This window comes from Pleurodeles waltl, chromosome 3_1, assembly GCF_031143425.1.
Source record: "Pleurodeles waltl isolate 20211129_DDA chromosome 3_1, aPleWal1.hap1.20221129, whole genome shotgun sequence".
Taxonomy (NCBI): Eukaryota; Metazoa; Chordata; class Amphibia; order Caudata; family Salamandridae; genus Pleurodeles; species Pleurodeles waltl.
Window position 1 is genome coordinate 1,963,913,081 of NC_090440.1, and position 16,521 is coordinate 1,963,929,601.

The 16,521-nt window shown below is 47.3% G+C and overlaps 1 protein-coding gene across 1 annotated transcript in view; it reads left to right on the forward strand.

The window, feature by feature from the left end:
• Positions 1-16,521, forward strand: part of LOC138285857 (transient receptor potential cation channel subfamily V member 1-like) — a 474,904-nt gene that overhangs the window by 329,449 nt on the left and 128,934 nt on the right. Inside the window, exon 7 of the mRNA XM_069226333.1 lies at positions 10,633-10,818. Within this exon, the coding sequence (XP_069082434.1) occupies positions 10,633-10,818 (186 nt within the window). The remainder of the gene's footprint in view (positions 1-10,632; positions 10,819-16,521) is intronic.

A 16,521-nucleotide genomic window follows, 5' to 3' on the forward strand; every position in this document is an offset into this window, starting at 1 on the left:
CAAGGACAAAAGGAAATGAGTTGAATGATTGTAATCATGAAAAATCCATTACTCAAAAATATATATACACTATCAACAAATATGTACACCAAGAATTCTAGTCCAAGTACTGCACCTACATAGTCCGTGGACCACTGGGCCCAAAATGTATGGGCGAGGCCCACACAAGATACCCAATCCAAACGGAGAGAACACTGCTGGGGCATCAGACAGAAATAAAACGTCAGCTCCACAAGGGGACTTCATGCCCATTGATGTATCCTGGGGAGTGCAAAGCCACAGTCTCTCAAGTCTCTCCAGTGGGTGGGTTTCCCACTGCTTTATCCTGGGGAGTGCAAAGCCAGAGTCTCACAAGTCTCTCCAGTGGGTGGTTTGCCCACTACTTTATCCTGGGGAGTGCAAAGCCACAGTCTCTCAAGTCTCTTCAGTGTGTGGTTTGCCCACTGCTTTATCCTGGGGAGTGCAAAGCCACAGTCTCTCAAGTCTCTTCAGTGGGTGGTTTGCCCAATGCTGTATCCTGGGGAGTGCAAAGCCACAGTCTCTCAAGTCTCTCCAGTGGGTGGTTTGCCCACTGCTTTATCCTTGGGAGTGCAAAGCCACAGTCTCTCAAGTGGATAACAGTCTCCACTGGTGCCCAGAGTGCTTCATCCTGCCAAGGACTGAGGTAGTGGATGGCTTTCTCCACTGGTTCTGGAGGGGGCTTTGTGCCCAGAGTGCTTCATCTTGCCATGGACTGAGGTAGTGGATGCCTTTATCCACTGGTTCTGGAGGGGGCTTTGTGCCCAGAGTGCTTCATCCTGCCAATGACTGAGATAGTGGATGCCTTTCTCCACTAGTTCTGGAGGGGGCTTTGTGCCCAGAGTGTTTCATCCTGCCAAGGACTGAGGTAGTGAATGAGATAATCCACTGGTTCTGGAGGGGGCTTTGTGCCCAGAGTGTTTCATCCTGCCAAGGACTGAGGTAGTGGATGTGATACTCCACTGGTTCTGGAGGGGGCTTGGTGCCCAGAGTGCTTCATTCTGCCTAGAACTCAAGTAGTGGATCTGACACTCCACTGGTTCTGGAGGGGGCTTTGTGCCCAGAGTGCTTCATCCTGCCAAGGACTGAGGTAGTGGATGCCTTTCTACACTGGGTCTGGAGGGGGCTTTGTGCCCAGAGTGCTTCATCCTGCCAAGGACAGAGGTAGTGCATGTGATACTCACTGGTTCTGGAGGGGGCTTTGTGCCCAGAGTGCTTCATCCTGCCAAGGACTTAGGTAGTGGATCTGACACTCCACTGGTTCTGGAGGGGGCTTTGTGGCCAGAGTGCTTCATCCTGCCAAGGACTGAGGTAGTGGATGCCTTTCTCCACTGGTTCTGGAAGGGGCTTTGTGCCCAGAACGCTTCATCCTGCCAAGGACTCAGGTAGTGCATGTGATACTCCACTGGTTCTGGAGGGTGCTTTGTGCCCAGAGTGCTTCATCCTGCCAAGGACTGAGGTAGTGGATGTGATACTCCACTGGTTCTGGAGGGGGCTTTGTGCCCAGAGTGCTTCATCCTGCCAAGGACTCAGGTAGTGGATCTGACACTCCACTGACAGTGGGGCAACATGGAAGCTGTCCAGGCCCCTGGAACTGACCACCAGCCTCGTACGAATGACCACTGGGGATGGCAACCATGTCTGCGGTGATGCCACTGGCACAGGATGTGGCGTGGCCACTGGCGGTGCTGGCGGCGGGCTCAGTAGCAGCGGTGCTTGCGGCGCTCATTGGGCAGCAGCGCTGATGGGTGGCTCACTGAGTGTGCTGCTGGCAGCGGTGTCCTGAGTGGCGGTGCTGGTGGCGGCCTCACTGAGTGTGCTGCTGGCGGTGGTGTCCTGAGCGGCGGTGCTGGTGGCGGCCTCAATGAGCGTGCTGCTGGTGACGGTGTCCTGAGCGGTGGTGCTGGTGGGTGGCTCACTGAGCGTACTGCTGGCGGCGGTGTCCTGAGCGGCGGTGCTGGTGGGGGGCTCACTGAGCTTGCTGCTGCTGAAGGGCACAGTGTCTGCGGTGCAGGTGAAGGGCACAGTATCTTGAGTGCTGGCGGCGGTGCCTGTGGCGGCGGTGCATGTGGCGGTGCTGGTGACAGTCTTGTCCGCCGTGCAGGTTGGCGGCGACTTCCCTTTCTTTCTCTGCCCCTTCCCCACCTTGGATGGTGACGCAGCTGTCTTGCCACTCCCAACAGTTGTCCTGGCTGAGCCCTTGGTGGCAGGTGTTTTGGCCTTCTCCCTCCGGGCTGTGGGCAAATTCTTTTGTTTTGAAGATGGGGGAATGTCCTTGGCCTGGCTCCTTGGGACACTGGCTGCCCTGCTGCTTGGCGCACTCCAGAAGCCGGTTACTGCTGGCACCACTGTTCCCGGTGATGTGGTGGCTGAGGTGCTGGGTTGGGACCTGGAGAGGCAGGCCCTGCGGGACGGAAGGGGCGGGGGAGGTGAAGAGAAGAGGTCAAGGTTTGACAGGAGAAGTTTTTTTTAGACACACTGGGACGGGTAGATGGAGGGGGGTTGGGAGTGGAGGAAGAGGTAGTGGTTGTAGGAGGTGTTCATTTGCTGACTTTGGGTGAAGGTGCATGGGCTGGAGGCTGTTGGGTGGGTGTGTGACTGTGTTTGTGAAGTTTTGGAGGAGGGCTCAGAGACAGGTAGTGGCTGAAGAAGTAGTGCATGCAGGTGTGAGTGGAGACGTGACAGGGAGGGAGGAGGGAGACGTGGAGGAGGGGGACACAGTGGAGGCAGTGGCTGTTGGTATGTCTGCATGGGTATGATGCTTGTGTGAGTGCCTGTGGGATGTGTGGTGCTTATGTTTGCCAGAGCTACCCTTGTGTGTTGAGGTGTGTGCATCCTGGTCTGATGGTGTGCTTGGGATAGGCTGAGGTACTGGGGAAGTTGGAGGGGGGAGGCTGGACACAGGGACAATGGCTGCCATCGGTGCTGAGGCCAGAGTCCGAAAAGCTCTCTGTTGGGCTGCCTGACCAGAATGAATGCCCTCCAGGTATGCATTTGTCTGTTGCAGCTGCCTCTCTACACCCTGGATGGCATTCAGAATGGTAGACTGCCCAACAGTGAGGGATCTGAGGAGGTCAATGGCCTCCTCACTGAGGGCAGCAGGGCTGACTGGGGCAGGGGCTGAGGTGCCTGTGGTGAAGGAGATGCCCACCTTCCTGGGTGAGCAGCCACAGGGCACACGCTGAGGGGCTGCTGGGAGGGCGGTGCTGGTAGGGAGGTGGCGCCTGTACCTGTAGATGCGGTGGGCACAGAGGGGCCCACCACCTCAAGGGAGCTCCCATCAGATGAAGAGTCTGTGTCGCTGGTTTCAGCTCCTGTCCCCGCTGTGGAGCTTCCCTTGCCCTCCGTCCCACTGGTGAATTCTGAGTCCGTAGTCTCACTCTCCAGGGCCATGTGATATGCAGCTCCCTCCTGCTCCGGTGGCACAGCTCCTCCTCCTGATGATGCTAATGCACACAAGAACAGGGAGACCACAAAAAGGGGAGGAAAAAAAGTAGAAAGACATGTTCAGTGCATACAATACCGCTACCGTTGGCAGCCACTACAGACTCAGCAGCCCTATGCACTACGCCATGCACTTAGAGTTCTCTAATTAATCCCAGGGACATGGGGTACAAGGTCTATGCCTGATTGCTGCACACATGGTAGTCACAGGAGCCTGACTAGGGGTAGATGGCTCTTAACACTGGTGGGCTAGGGTGCCACGAATGGACCTTGCCTACAAAACTCGCCCTGGCCTAGGGGAACCCACAGCCCACCTCCCCCACCCAGACACCTCCAATGCTCGCAGAGTCAGATGGATGTGACGGTACTCACCCCCTTGTGACTGCTGTGATGCCCTCAAGTGCCCATCCAACTCCGGATACGCCACCGCCAGGATCCGGAACATCAGGGGGGTCATGGTGCGATGAGCACCCCTCCCACGTTGGGAGGCCATCCCCAGCTGGGCCTCCGCCGTCTTCTTACTCCAGCGGCGAATGTCCTCCCATCTTTTACAGCAGTGGGTGCTCCGTCTGGGGTGGACCCCAGGGCCCGGAAGTCCTTGGCGATGGCACGACAAATATCCTTCTTCTGGTGGGCGCTGACCTACAGGAATAGTACAGTGGAAAAGGAAAAACTATAACCGTCCGGACCGTCACAGTCATTGGCCCACATTCCCACCCTTGCCTTGACGCACATCCACTCACTGTTGTTTCATGAACGCCTCATTCCCCCCCATCTCCCATCCACACCACTCCAAACAGGCATTGCCCATACAGCATGCTCACAGTGTACTCACCTTTTTGTCTGGAGGACCGTAGAGTAGCGTGTACTGGGGGAGGACCCCATCCACTAGTTTCTCCAACTCCTCCGATGTGAAGGCAGGGGCCCTTTCCCCAGACACTTGAGCCATTGTGGCTTCCAGACTGAGGTCACAGCAGCACTTGCAGTGTAGGTCCTCTCCTATCGAAGATCAGGTATCAAGTGAGTGAACAGACAGAAAATGGCAGTCACGTCTGCGGCGGTGCGTACCGTCACTCCTGGCGTACATCGTCATGGGCTCCTGGGACCCATAGGGTCCAATGTTAACCAATGCAGGATTGCGCCACGGTCTTCGACTGCCTACCGCGACGGTGTACAACACCAGCGCAGTTACCTCATATCCCCTTGTCCAACCTTACAGGTCAGGCAGCCACCATTTCAGGGGGCCACATGGCATTAATTTTAAATGCGTGACACATATCTAGGCCTTGCATACACACTAAGACAGGCAGATAGCGGATTGACAAATGTGTGCAATAAAGTTGTTTATTTCGTACCTCAGTGTTGGCTGACCCTCTGATCACTGTTCTCATTCATAGGGCACGTCCGCTGGGGCAGGTGAGGAGATGGCGGCATCCTCCGGTGTACAGCCTGCTGGTGGTCCTGTCGACAATGGAAGAGCGCATGTAATAGTCACCTACAGACTTGATCGTGCCACAATCCATGAACTGGGTGGCCAGTTGGAGCCAGACCTGATGTCAGCTATCCGCCATCCCACAGGAATCCCCCCTCTAGTGCAGGTCCTGTCAGTACTCCATTTCCTGGCAAGTGGGTCCTTTCAAACAACAGTGGCCATTACATCAGGCATGCCTCAGCCAATGTTCTCTAATGTGTTGTCCAGAGTGTAGTCTGCCCTGCTGAAACACATGGGCAGCTACATCGTTTTTCCTCAGGTGGAGGATTTGCCTACAGTGAAAGGTGACTTCTATGCCCTGGGACATATCCCCAACATCGTAGGTGCCATTGATGGGACACATGTGGACTTGGTACCCCCGCAGGAGTGAACAGGTGTATAGAAACTGGAAGAGTTACCATTCAATGAATGTGCAGATGGTGTGTTTGGCCGACCTGTACATCTCCCATGTGAACGCCAAGTTTCCTGGCTCAGTGCATGACGCTTACATTCTAAGGAATAGCAGCATCCCTTATGTGATGGGGCAACTCCAGAGGCACCGTGTGTGGCTAATAGGTGAGGACCAGGACCCTATACAGTGTGAATAGTTGTCTGGGTCTGTGGTTGTCCCTAAGGGTTAGTGTGTGTCTAACAGTTGTTTGCAGGTGACTCTGGCTACCCCAACCTGTCATGGCTACTGACCCCAGTGAGGAATCCCAGGACAAGGGCAGAGGAATGCTACAATGAGGCACATGGGCGAACTAGGAGGGTTATAGAGAGGACCTTCGGCCTCCTGAAGGCCAGGTTCAGGTGCCTCCATATGACAGGTGGTTCCCTATACTACTCACCAAAGAAGGTGTGCCAGATCATCGTGGCCTGCTGTATGCTGCACAACTTGGCTTTGCGACAACAGGTGCCTTTTCTGCAGGAGGATGGTCCTGAAGGAGGTGTTGTGGCAGCTGTGGAGCCTGTGGACAGTGAAGAAGAGGAGGCAGAAGAAGAGGACATAGACAACAGAAACACCGTGATCCATCAATACTTCCAGTGAGACACAGGTAAGAAGACCTCACTGCCTCCTACATCTGATAAAAATTGTTCGACCTCTCATCTGTCTGTCACTTTCACCCAGTGTATGGACCCTGATTTGTCACTTTCCCTTTCGGTTTCACAGATGTGGGTCCCACTGTGTGTCCTCTGCTATGCTACCTCATGGACTAGAGCTGTGTCATAGGTATGTTGACAATACAATGGACATTGGTATTTTCCTTAGCTATAGCAAATACACATTTGTGAAAGAACAGACTGACTCCAGATTGTTTTGTGATTCAAGGGTGTTTATTTAAGTGCAAATTAGTGGAGGGGGTTGGAAAATGGTCAGGGGTGATGGTGGAGGAATGTCCATGGCAGAGTCCAGTCTATTTGTCTCACAGGTGCATTGTCCAAAGGGGCATAGGAAGTGGAGCTAGGGCAGTTTAAGGATGGACAAAGTGACAAAGTGGGACAGAGGATGACAATCAGGGTGGTCTCATTTCTTGGTGGGGGTCCTGGCATTGTTCTCTGTCTTTGTCCTGGATCTCAGGGACGTTTGAGGGGTGGTTCTCCATCTGCAGGGGATGAGGTGCTGTTGTCGTGGTCCTGTCGTGCCTCCTGTCCACTAGCGCCAGTGGAGGTGGTGGGCAGTTCATCAACCAGGCTAGTGTCAGGGGCCCCTTGTTGTGCCACAGTGTCCCTCCTGGTGTTCACAAGGTCCTTCAGCACCTCTACAGTGGTGCCCAGGGTGGTATTGATGGATTTTAGTTCCTCCCTGAACCCCAAATACTGTTCCTCCTGCAGCCGCTGGGCCTCCTGAATCTTGGCCAGTACCTTTGCCATCGTCTCCTGGGAATGATGGTAGGCTCCCATGATGTTGGAGAGGGCCTCATGGGGAGTGGGTTCCCTGGGCCTGTCCTCCCCCTGTCACACAGGAGCCCTCCCGGTTCCCCTGTTTTCCTCGGCCTCTGTCCCCTGAACCGTGTGCCCACTACCACTGCCCCCAGGTCCCTGCTGTTCTTGCGGTGGTGGGTTAGCCTGGGTTCCCTGTAGTGGTGGACACACTGCTGCTTGATGTGTCCTGGGGACAGAGGTATGGGCCTGCTGGGTGGGTGCTGTGCTGGTGTTTCCTGAGGGGGGAGGCTCTGTGTTGGCCTGTGACTGTGTGAGGGGAACCGACTATCCCGAGGACCCAGATGGGCCGGGCTGGTCATCTAGATCCAGTTGGACAGAGCTGCTGTCATCACTGTGGGCCTCTTCTGTGGGTGGAGTGGACACGTCTGGAACCTCCTGTCCGGTGACGTTGGGTAGGGGTCCTGCAGGGGTGTAAAGGCATGATTATTGCATCTGTGTGTGCCATGGTGTGCAATGGGTGGGTGACCCTGTACCCCAGTGCTTCCATTCCTGTGTAGGACCTTGTGTGATAATTGTTTAGTGGTCTGTGTGGGTATGTGTAGTGGACATGCATTGGTGATGGGTGTCCATGCTTTGTTGTTGCATGCAGGGCTTGGTGTTGGGATGTGTGGTTTGTGATAGTGGGACATATGTGAGGAGTTGGAGTGATTGGGGTGAGGGCGAGGGTGGGGGTATGTGATGCAAGCATGCAGGTAGGGTGGGGGATGAAGTAGTTAAAGATTTAACTTACCAGAGTCCATTCCTCCAGCTACTCCTGCGAGGCCCTCAGGATGCAGTATAGCCAAGACCTGCACCTCCTGTGTTGTTAGTTGTGGGGGAGGAGGTGAGGGTCCTCCGCCAGTCCTCTGAACCGCAATGTGGTGTCTTGAGACCACGGAACGCACCTTCCCCCGTAGGTCGTTCCACCTCTTCCTGATGTCATTCCGTCTTCTTGGGTGCTGTCCCGCTGCGTTGACCCTGTCCACGATTCTGCGCCATAGCTCCGTCTTCCTAGCTATGGTGGTGTGCTGCACCTGTGATCCAAATAGCTGTGGCTCTACCCGGATGATTTCCTCCACCATGACCCTGAGCTCCTCCTCAGAAAACCTGGGGTGTCTTTGCGGTGCCAAGGGGTGGTGTGGGTGATGTGTTGGGTGGTGTGTGTTATGATGTGTGGGGTGATGTTCAGGGGTGTGTGGTGTTTTGTGCGTGGATGTGTATGTGTGATGGTGTTGTGTGCCTCAGTATGCTGGTGTTGTCTTTGCTTTGCTGTCTCTCTGGTATTCTTCAAATTTTTGGGTAGTAAGGGTTTGTGGGTAATGTGGGTGTATGTTTTATATTGTATTGGGTGTGTGGGAGTGGTGTGTGTATGTGTATCAGGTGTGTGTATTTCAAATTGTCCAATGTGGTAGTGTTTTGTTAATATGTGTGTATTTTGAGCTCAGCAGTCTGTACCGCCAATGGAATACCGCGGTTGAAAGACCGCTGCGGGGATTCGTGGGCCGTGATAGTGTCGGCGTATTCCTGTTGGCGTGACGGTGTCGGTTTTGTTATTGCCAGTTTATCACTGACCTTTGGTGTGGCGGACTTGTGTGGGTGTCTAGATTTTTGCGGTTTCTGAGCTGTGGGTCGTAATAGCTGTGGCGGAATTCAGCAGTAAGTGGCATTTAACGCCAATGTTGTAATGAGGGCCATATATATTTCCTTGAATTGCTCAGTGTAACAGTTTCATTGGCAACATGGTGGGAGAGCCATATGAGGCCTCTAAATCTTAACAAAGCTCCCACCATACCCCCAAGCTTTAGCATGGTCTGCCCATCTCTCAGTGGTCAGCCTCATCCCTGGTGCGGGCCAACCAGCACTCTCAGAAAAGGGATTTGGGGAGGGAGAAAACAGAGAAATACAGAGACAGGGAGAGAGATAGAGATAGATGACAGAAAGACAGGTAAGTGCGGATTTTCATGTCGCGTGAGACAGCTCAGCTGCGTGAGAACTAGTGAAAGGACAGGATCCAATTGTTATATTCTAGATGCGCCAGAAGTTTAAATATCAATCAGTTAACACCATGATCCAGCACATTACATCATGGCATCGGGCACAACTTTCACTCTTAAGTTTTTTGCTCTAGCTCAGCAACTTTTTGCAAATGCAGTTTGGCAATATGCTAGCTTTGCTGGTATTAAATGGGCATAAAGCATCTCTATATGAAATGACTACCTGGTATTTACTCAGGATATGAACCTTTCCCTTTATTGATATATAATTTAAACATTGTTGCCACTACTTATTACCTTAATTGTGAATACTAATAAAATACACATCATAGACTTAAATGTATTTTGTTTCAGGATTAATTAACACTTGGAATAAATGAAATACAGTAGTTCTGCTTTATGTTGCTATCTTTGTATATGGGTTTTCCCCTAGTAAATTATCAACATATGATTAAAGAGACCTGTACTAAAATGCCACTTTTTCGAAACTAGCTTTTGTTATTTATGGCAGTAGTAAACTCAACTAAAATTCATATTTTCCTTCAGTCGTGTATAGATGTATGCATGTTCCTTCTAAAGTCCCTGTTGTTCTCATGTAGTTCTTGAATAATTAAATGAGTACATTTCTAGGTGACCGTAAACTTCGACTTTCAAACTACTTTAGTAATACTGGTTATGAAAGATGGGCTGGCACATCCCAACATAAGTATTGAGAAATATTCAAACTGGCCACATTCAGTCAATTAAAACTCTGAAATTAGTTGACTATATATTTTACTAATGGACAGAAATTGTTTATGTACATAATAATACAATTCAATCAATGTCAGCCTGGACCTGCTGCTGTGAAAACATATGGCGGAAATTACCTGTGGTATATTTTTGTGTTACACTCCGATTTTGGCTTTTCCATAAATGCTGGAACAGTTGATGAAATTGACAAAGAAATCTTGAGCAACTGAAATTCAGTTCCATGGAATCAAACTGTCCATTACCAATGAAATCTTCTGGCCTCATTACGACTTTTGTGGTCCGATATGTGGACTGCCAAAGCTGTGGGGATGAGACTGCCATCATACCAGTGGCACCCCCCTCCCCTGTTGTATTACAGTGTTTCCACCGGGCTGACCGTATTACAATGTTTCTGCCAGTCAGCCTGGCAGAAGCAGTGCAATGGCGTTGGCCTCGGCTCCCTTAGGGGAGCCAAGCCCAGTGGTGTCATGTGACATTACCCTCAGATTGCACATTATCTGCAGAGCAGCCAGTACACAATCTGAGGGTGCTGGAAGGGGGGCCCAACTGTGGCCCCCAGCACCGGCTTTCCACCAGCCTTTCCATGGTAGTAAAACTGCCATGGAAAAGCTGGCAGAAAGTGGTCTCATGATCAGCATGGAGGCACCGCCATGGGCACCGCCATTGCTGACCATAACTCCGACCGCTGCCACCCCATCGAGTTCCGTGATCCTGGCAGTGGCTGTAGTCCCCTAGAGGTCTGACTGCTAGGGTTGTATGCAGGAAACTTCTTTTTCCAGAATCTAGAAACCATCTTGATATTTCGTGTTTCTCTGGCACATCAAACATTCTAATTTAAAACAAGTTTGTTAGTCAAGTCCATGTAATTTCATAAGTATCCCAGCAGGCAATAGTATCTGTCTCAGTATTATTGGCCTTTTAAACACCCTGTTGAGTTTTCTTCCAGTATCTTCCTGTGTAGGCCAGGGCATCTCTGAACTGGAAACATACTAACTATTCTGAGGCCATTCTTTTGTTTTCTTTCTCTAGATTTTCAAACACATCCTCCGACGAGAGATGACGCCAGAGTCCTTGCACCTGTCTCGGAAGTTCACAGAATGGGTGTATGGACCTTTGCATGGCTCCCTGTATGACCTCACTGATGTTGATACTCATGAGAAGACCTCTGGCAAGAACTCGGTGGTGGAGATCATTGCTTTCGGAAGTGACAACCCAGTGAGTACCAAATCATGTGGGAGTTTGGGAAAAAGAGAATTTAACATCAGATGTAGGGTCTTTGTTGAAGTTTCACCCTTTCCCCATCCACTTCATTACTGCTGTTGGCTTTTCTTGAACACTCTCACTCACCATTATCAGAAAATAACCCCTCCCCTCTTGTACCCTCCATAGTAGTGAGCAGAAAGGAAAGTCTAAATCATTGGCACTGCAGACCGACATTTAAATTTGTGTTAAATGTATGTAGCGCAATTTTGGAAAACATTTGCAATTAGTTTGGAAAGACACATCAATACATCAATAGTTAAATAGCAGCAGATTGTTATCCCAGAGGTGAACATGGAAACATTTCTCAGCAACAAAATGGGGAATACCAAAAATGATGTGTTAACTGGCATTGTATTTCCAATTCAGGGAATTACCTACCAGTATAAGTCAAGGACTCCTGCACCACTGGGAAAATATGAACATTATATACTGTATATATATATATATATATATATATTCAAAACAAAGCACGACAAGAGAAAAACGACACGCTTGTCCAGTTTTATCACCTGGTAACAGAAATTGATATATTTTCTGAATCAGTGATGGAGGATCTAAATAGATTACAAAAGACTAGACATCATGGACAACGGGAAAATGTAACTAAAGATGAACGACTGGCATTAAAGAAATTGACTAACAATAATAATATAATAATAAAACCTGCGGTCAAAGGTGGAAATGTTGTGATTCTTAACATACAGAGTTATATGTCTGAGGCATACAGACAGCTGAATGATGAATCCAATTATAAAAAATTAAATCATAATCCCATCAATTGAATGATTCATCAATTACATTCAAGACTTGATGACTGGTATGAACAATCACTTTTGAATAAGAAAGAACATCAATTTTTGAAAAAAGAAAGTCCAATCATACCCACAATTTACTTCTTACCTAAAATACATAAATCTTTAACAGCACCACCAGGGAGGCCAATAGTTTTGGCGTGTGATTCATTATATGAGAGAATTTCAGATTATGTGGATTATTATTTAGCACCTGTTAGACCTGACAGCCTTAGGGTAGTCACCCCTAACTTTTTGCCTGCCTCCCTCCACTTTTTGGACACTGTTTTTGCTGGTTTATAGACTCTGCGCACTTTACCCCTGCTAACCAGGGCTAAAGTGCATATGCTCTCTCCCCTAAAACATGGTAACCTGGAATCATACCTGATTGGACTATTAATTTACTTATAAGTCCCTAGTAAGGTGCACTTTATGTGCATAGGGCTGGTAAATTAAATGCTACTAGTGGGCCAGCAGCACTGGTTGTGCCACCCACTTAAGTAGCCCCTTTTCCTTGTCTCAGGCCTGCCATTGCAAGGCCTGTGTGTGCAGTTTCACTGCCACATCGACTTGGCCTTTAAAAGTTCTTGCCAAGCCTAGAACTCCCCTTTTTCTACATATAAGTCACCCTTAATGTGTGCCCTAGGTAACCCCTAAGGCAGGGTGCTGTGTAGGTAAAAGGCAGGACATGTACCTGTGTAGTTATATGTCCTGGTAGTGTAAAACTCCTAAATTCGTTTTCACACTACTGTGAGGCCTGCTCCCTTCATAGGCTAACATTGGGGCTGCCCTCATACACTGTTGAAGTGGCAGCTGCTGATCTGAAAGGAGCAGGAAGGTCATATTTAGTATGGCCAGAGTGGTAATACAAAATCCTACTGACTGGTGAAGTCGGATTTAATATTACTATTCTAGAAATGCCACTTTTAGAAAGTGAGCATTTCTTTGCACTTAAATCCTTCTGTGCCTTACAATCCACGTCTGGCTGGGCTTGGTTGACAGCCCCTTGTGCATTCACTCAGACACACCCCAAACACAGGGTACTCAGCCTCACTTGCATACATCTGCATTTTGAATGGGTCTTCCTGGGCTGGGAGGGTGGAGGGCCTGCCCTCACACAAAGGACTGCCACACCCCCTACTGGGACCCTGGCAGACAGGATTGAACTGAAAGGGGACCTGGTGCACTTCTTAGCCACTCTTTGAAGTCTCCCCCACTTCAAAGGCACATTTGGGTATAAAACAGGGCCTCTGCCCTACCTCATCAGACACTTGCTGGAGAAGAAACCTGAACCAGAAACTACATCCTGCCAAGAAGAACTGCCTGGCTGCTCAAAGGACTCACCTGTCTGCTTTCTACAAAGGACTTGTGCCTTGCTGTTGCCCTGCAGCCTTGCTGAACTCTTGTCTGGCTGTGAAAGTGCTCTCCAAGGGCTTGGATAGAGCTTGCCTCCTGTTCCTTAAAGTCTCAGGACCAAAAAGACTTCTCTCTTTTACTTGGACGCTCCGTGCGGCGAAAATTTCGACGCACAGCTTGTTTCGTGGCGAGAAAAACGCCGCACTCCGACGCTGATCGACGCGACGCTCTTGGGACGATCGAAGATCTGACGCACGGCCTCGCAAGGACAACGCCGCCCGACCTCTAGAGGAGAAATCTACGCGACGCCTGCCGTGAGATCGTAATTTCAACGCGCAGCCCCGCAGATCGAAGTCTAGAGGAGAAATCGACGCGACGCCTGCCGTGAGATCGTAATTTCGACGCGCAGCCCCGCAGACCGTCACGCAGCCGGAGAACAAGCAGGAAAATCCACGCACAGACCCGGGACATCTGGTAATCCCCGCGATCCACAGAAAGAGACTGTCCACACGCCGGAAAACGACGCGACTTCCCAGCGTGGAAAATAACGACGCAAGTCCATGTGTGCTGGGGAGAAATCGACGCACACACCCTTTTTCCACGCACCTCTTCTCTTGTGGCCCTCTGAGGAGATTTTTCCACTCCCAACCAGGTACTTGTGCTTGAAAGAGACTTTGTTTATATTCTAAAGACTTTAGACACTTTATATCATTTTTCCGTGATATTTCTACAATTTTCCATTGCAACTTTATTCTTTTTGACCTACAATTATCCTGATAAATATTATATATTTTTCTAAACACTGTGTGGTGTATTTTTGTGGTGCTATATGGTGGTATTGTATGATTTATTGCACAAATACTTTACACATTGCCTTCTAAGTTAAGCCTGACTGCTCGTGCCAAGCTACCAGAGGGTGGGCACAGGATGATCTTGGATTGTGTGTGACTTACCCTGACTAGAGTGAGGGCTTTTGCTTGGACAGGGGGTAACCTGACTGCCAACCAAAAACCCAATTTCTAACAGCACCCATCGTGATGACCTTAAGTTCATATATTAAAGATTCAGGATATTTATTGTGAATTTTATCGGATATAAATTGGTCAGATCAATATTTATTGGTCACAATTGACGTTGTGTCGTTATATTCATCTATTAATCATGAAATTGGCTTGAGACCATGTGAATATTTTTTAAGGCAGAGAAGTATTGTGGAGTATGAGCATTCACAAATGTTACTATCTATGATAGAATTATGTCTTAAAAATAACAACTTTATTTTTAATCCTGAAATTTGGCAACAAATGTGCGGAACGGCAATGGGCATTGCCCTTTCTCCGAATTATGCCAACCTTACAATGGGTTGGTGGGAAAGGGAAATTGCTTGGGGTAAGGATAATGATGTATTTATGGATAAAATCGCTCTTTGGGTTCATTTTATTGATGAATTATTTATAATTTGGCAGGGATCACAGGAGGATTTTCAATTGTATTTTAACAAATTGAACAATAATGATTTAGGTTTACAATTCACATGTGAAATGAGTAAATTATCAATTAAAGTTTTGGATAATAATATCTATGTGGAAAATAATAAATTAGAAACCACAGTATACCGTAAGAAAACTTCAACAAATAGCATTCTGCATGGTAAAAACTTTCACCCTAAACCTCTTATAAAGAAAATCCCATATGGGGAGTTACTTAGAATGCGCAGAAATTGTTCCAATGATCGGGAAGTTGAGTTAAAATATCAAGACACTATACAAAGATTTAGACAAAGAGGGTATAATCAGAAAATTCTACAAAAGAATTTAGAAAGAGTACGAACTATCCCTTGGGATGAAACATTAGTTCCGAAATGAGCGAGGACAAGACAGGATAATTCTGGTGAAAATAAAGTAAGAATGATATTGGATTATACAAAGGAAAGAGGCTTAATTAGAAGAATTTTGTGTAAACATTGGCATGTTATACGAAAAGATCAAGATTTGGGTCCTAAAATTGGTTTCGCCCCATTGATAACGTATAGGAACGCACCTTCATTAAAAGATTATCTTATAAGCAGTCACTTCACTATAAAAAATCAACAAAATTGGTTGTCAGAACAACAACTTGGATTTATTAAATGCAATAGTTGTAAAGCATGTAAAATTGGTAGATCAACTAAAGAAGTGAAATTATGGAATGACATGAAATTGAAGATAAAACATTGAATTACTTGCAATACAAAATTCACAGTTTATGTTATTGAGTGTCATCGTGGTTTAAAATACATAGGCAGTACAATTTGCATGCTAAAGAAAAGAATTTTAGAACATATCAGAGCGGTTCTGCACAAGGATTTTACATATGCTATTGCTAAACATTTTCAGCAACATGAAGTGAACAGTTGGAAACTGTTACGGTATTATGGAATTGACCATATTCCTGAACACGAGAGGGGTGGAGATAGAGTAAAAAAACTCAGACAACTTGAATCTAAATATATTATTTTAATGAGGACAAAGAGCCCATTGGGATTGAACAATGATGAGGAACTTTTTGTTCATCTTTACATTTTTGAAAAATTGGTAATTATAATGTTAATGATGTCTTTATGGAATTAGAATACTTCAATTCAAGTTAAATGTCAAAATGTGAATCCAAAACATTTTTTGTGTAACAATGACTGTGGCTAATCCTCAAAACTATTTCTAACTAATCACGTACATAAGAAGTTGATTATTTCTTGCCTACCTTTCAAAATGATATAATGTGATAATTATCAATCTATGCAAGTGATTATTAGTTCCTTCCTCCATAGTATTTTGTTTAGACATATTTTTAAAATCCCAATGCATTTGTTAATTATTGAAAAATTCCTTTTCAGGTTAATTATTTGATAGTATATACATAAAAAACTACTCAGACCATAATGCATTGTAATGACTTTGGGAATGAAGCACTATAAATAGTGAGAATGGAGAAAGGACTGTAAAACCAGGAAGAAGACTGTAAAGTCGAATCGCGTTGGTTTTCTCTTTTTTTGCATCGAATAAACCTGATTTATTTTTTGAGGAGCTGAACGGAGTGCGTGGCATTTATCTTTTGTTCACAAAAAAAAAAAAAAAAGATATATATATATATATATATATATATATATATATATATGACATATTATTACATTTGTAAAATCCATAAATGTCAAAGCATTTCAGACCAAGTAGCAAAACGAATAAAAAGAATGTGCTATTTAAAAAGAAAGTACTGGTGCACAGATTCAAAGCCAAACAAAAAAAGACGTTAGGAAAACTTCCAACTCCAAACAATTCTTGTGTTACCATCCTCATAAGAATTAAAAGAAGACAGTATCCATCAAGCTAAGGCAGGACAAGGCAGGCCAAGCTGTTGTAAGCCAATTAAATCAAGCCAAGCCAAATTAAGCAAAGCCAAGATTGGGCAAGCCAAGCTAAACTAAGTGAAAGACAGTCTAAGGCAAACTAGTCTAAATTGGGCTAAGCCACGT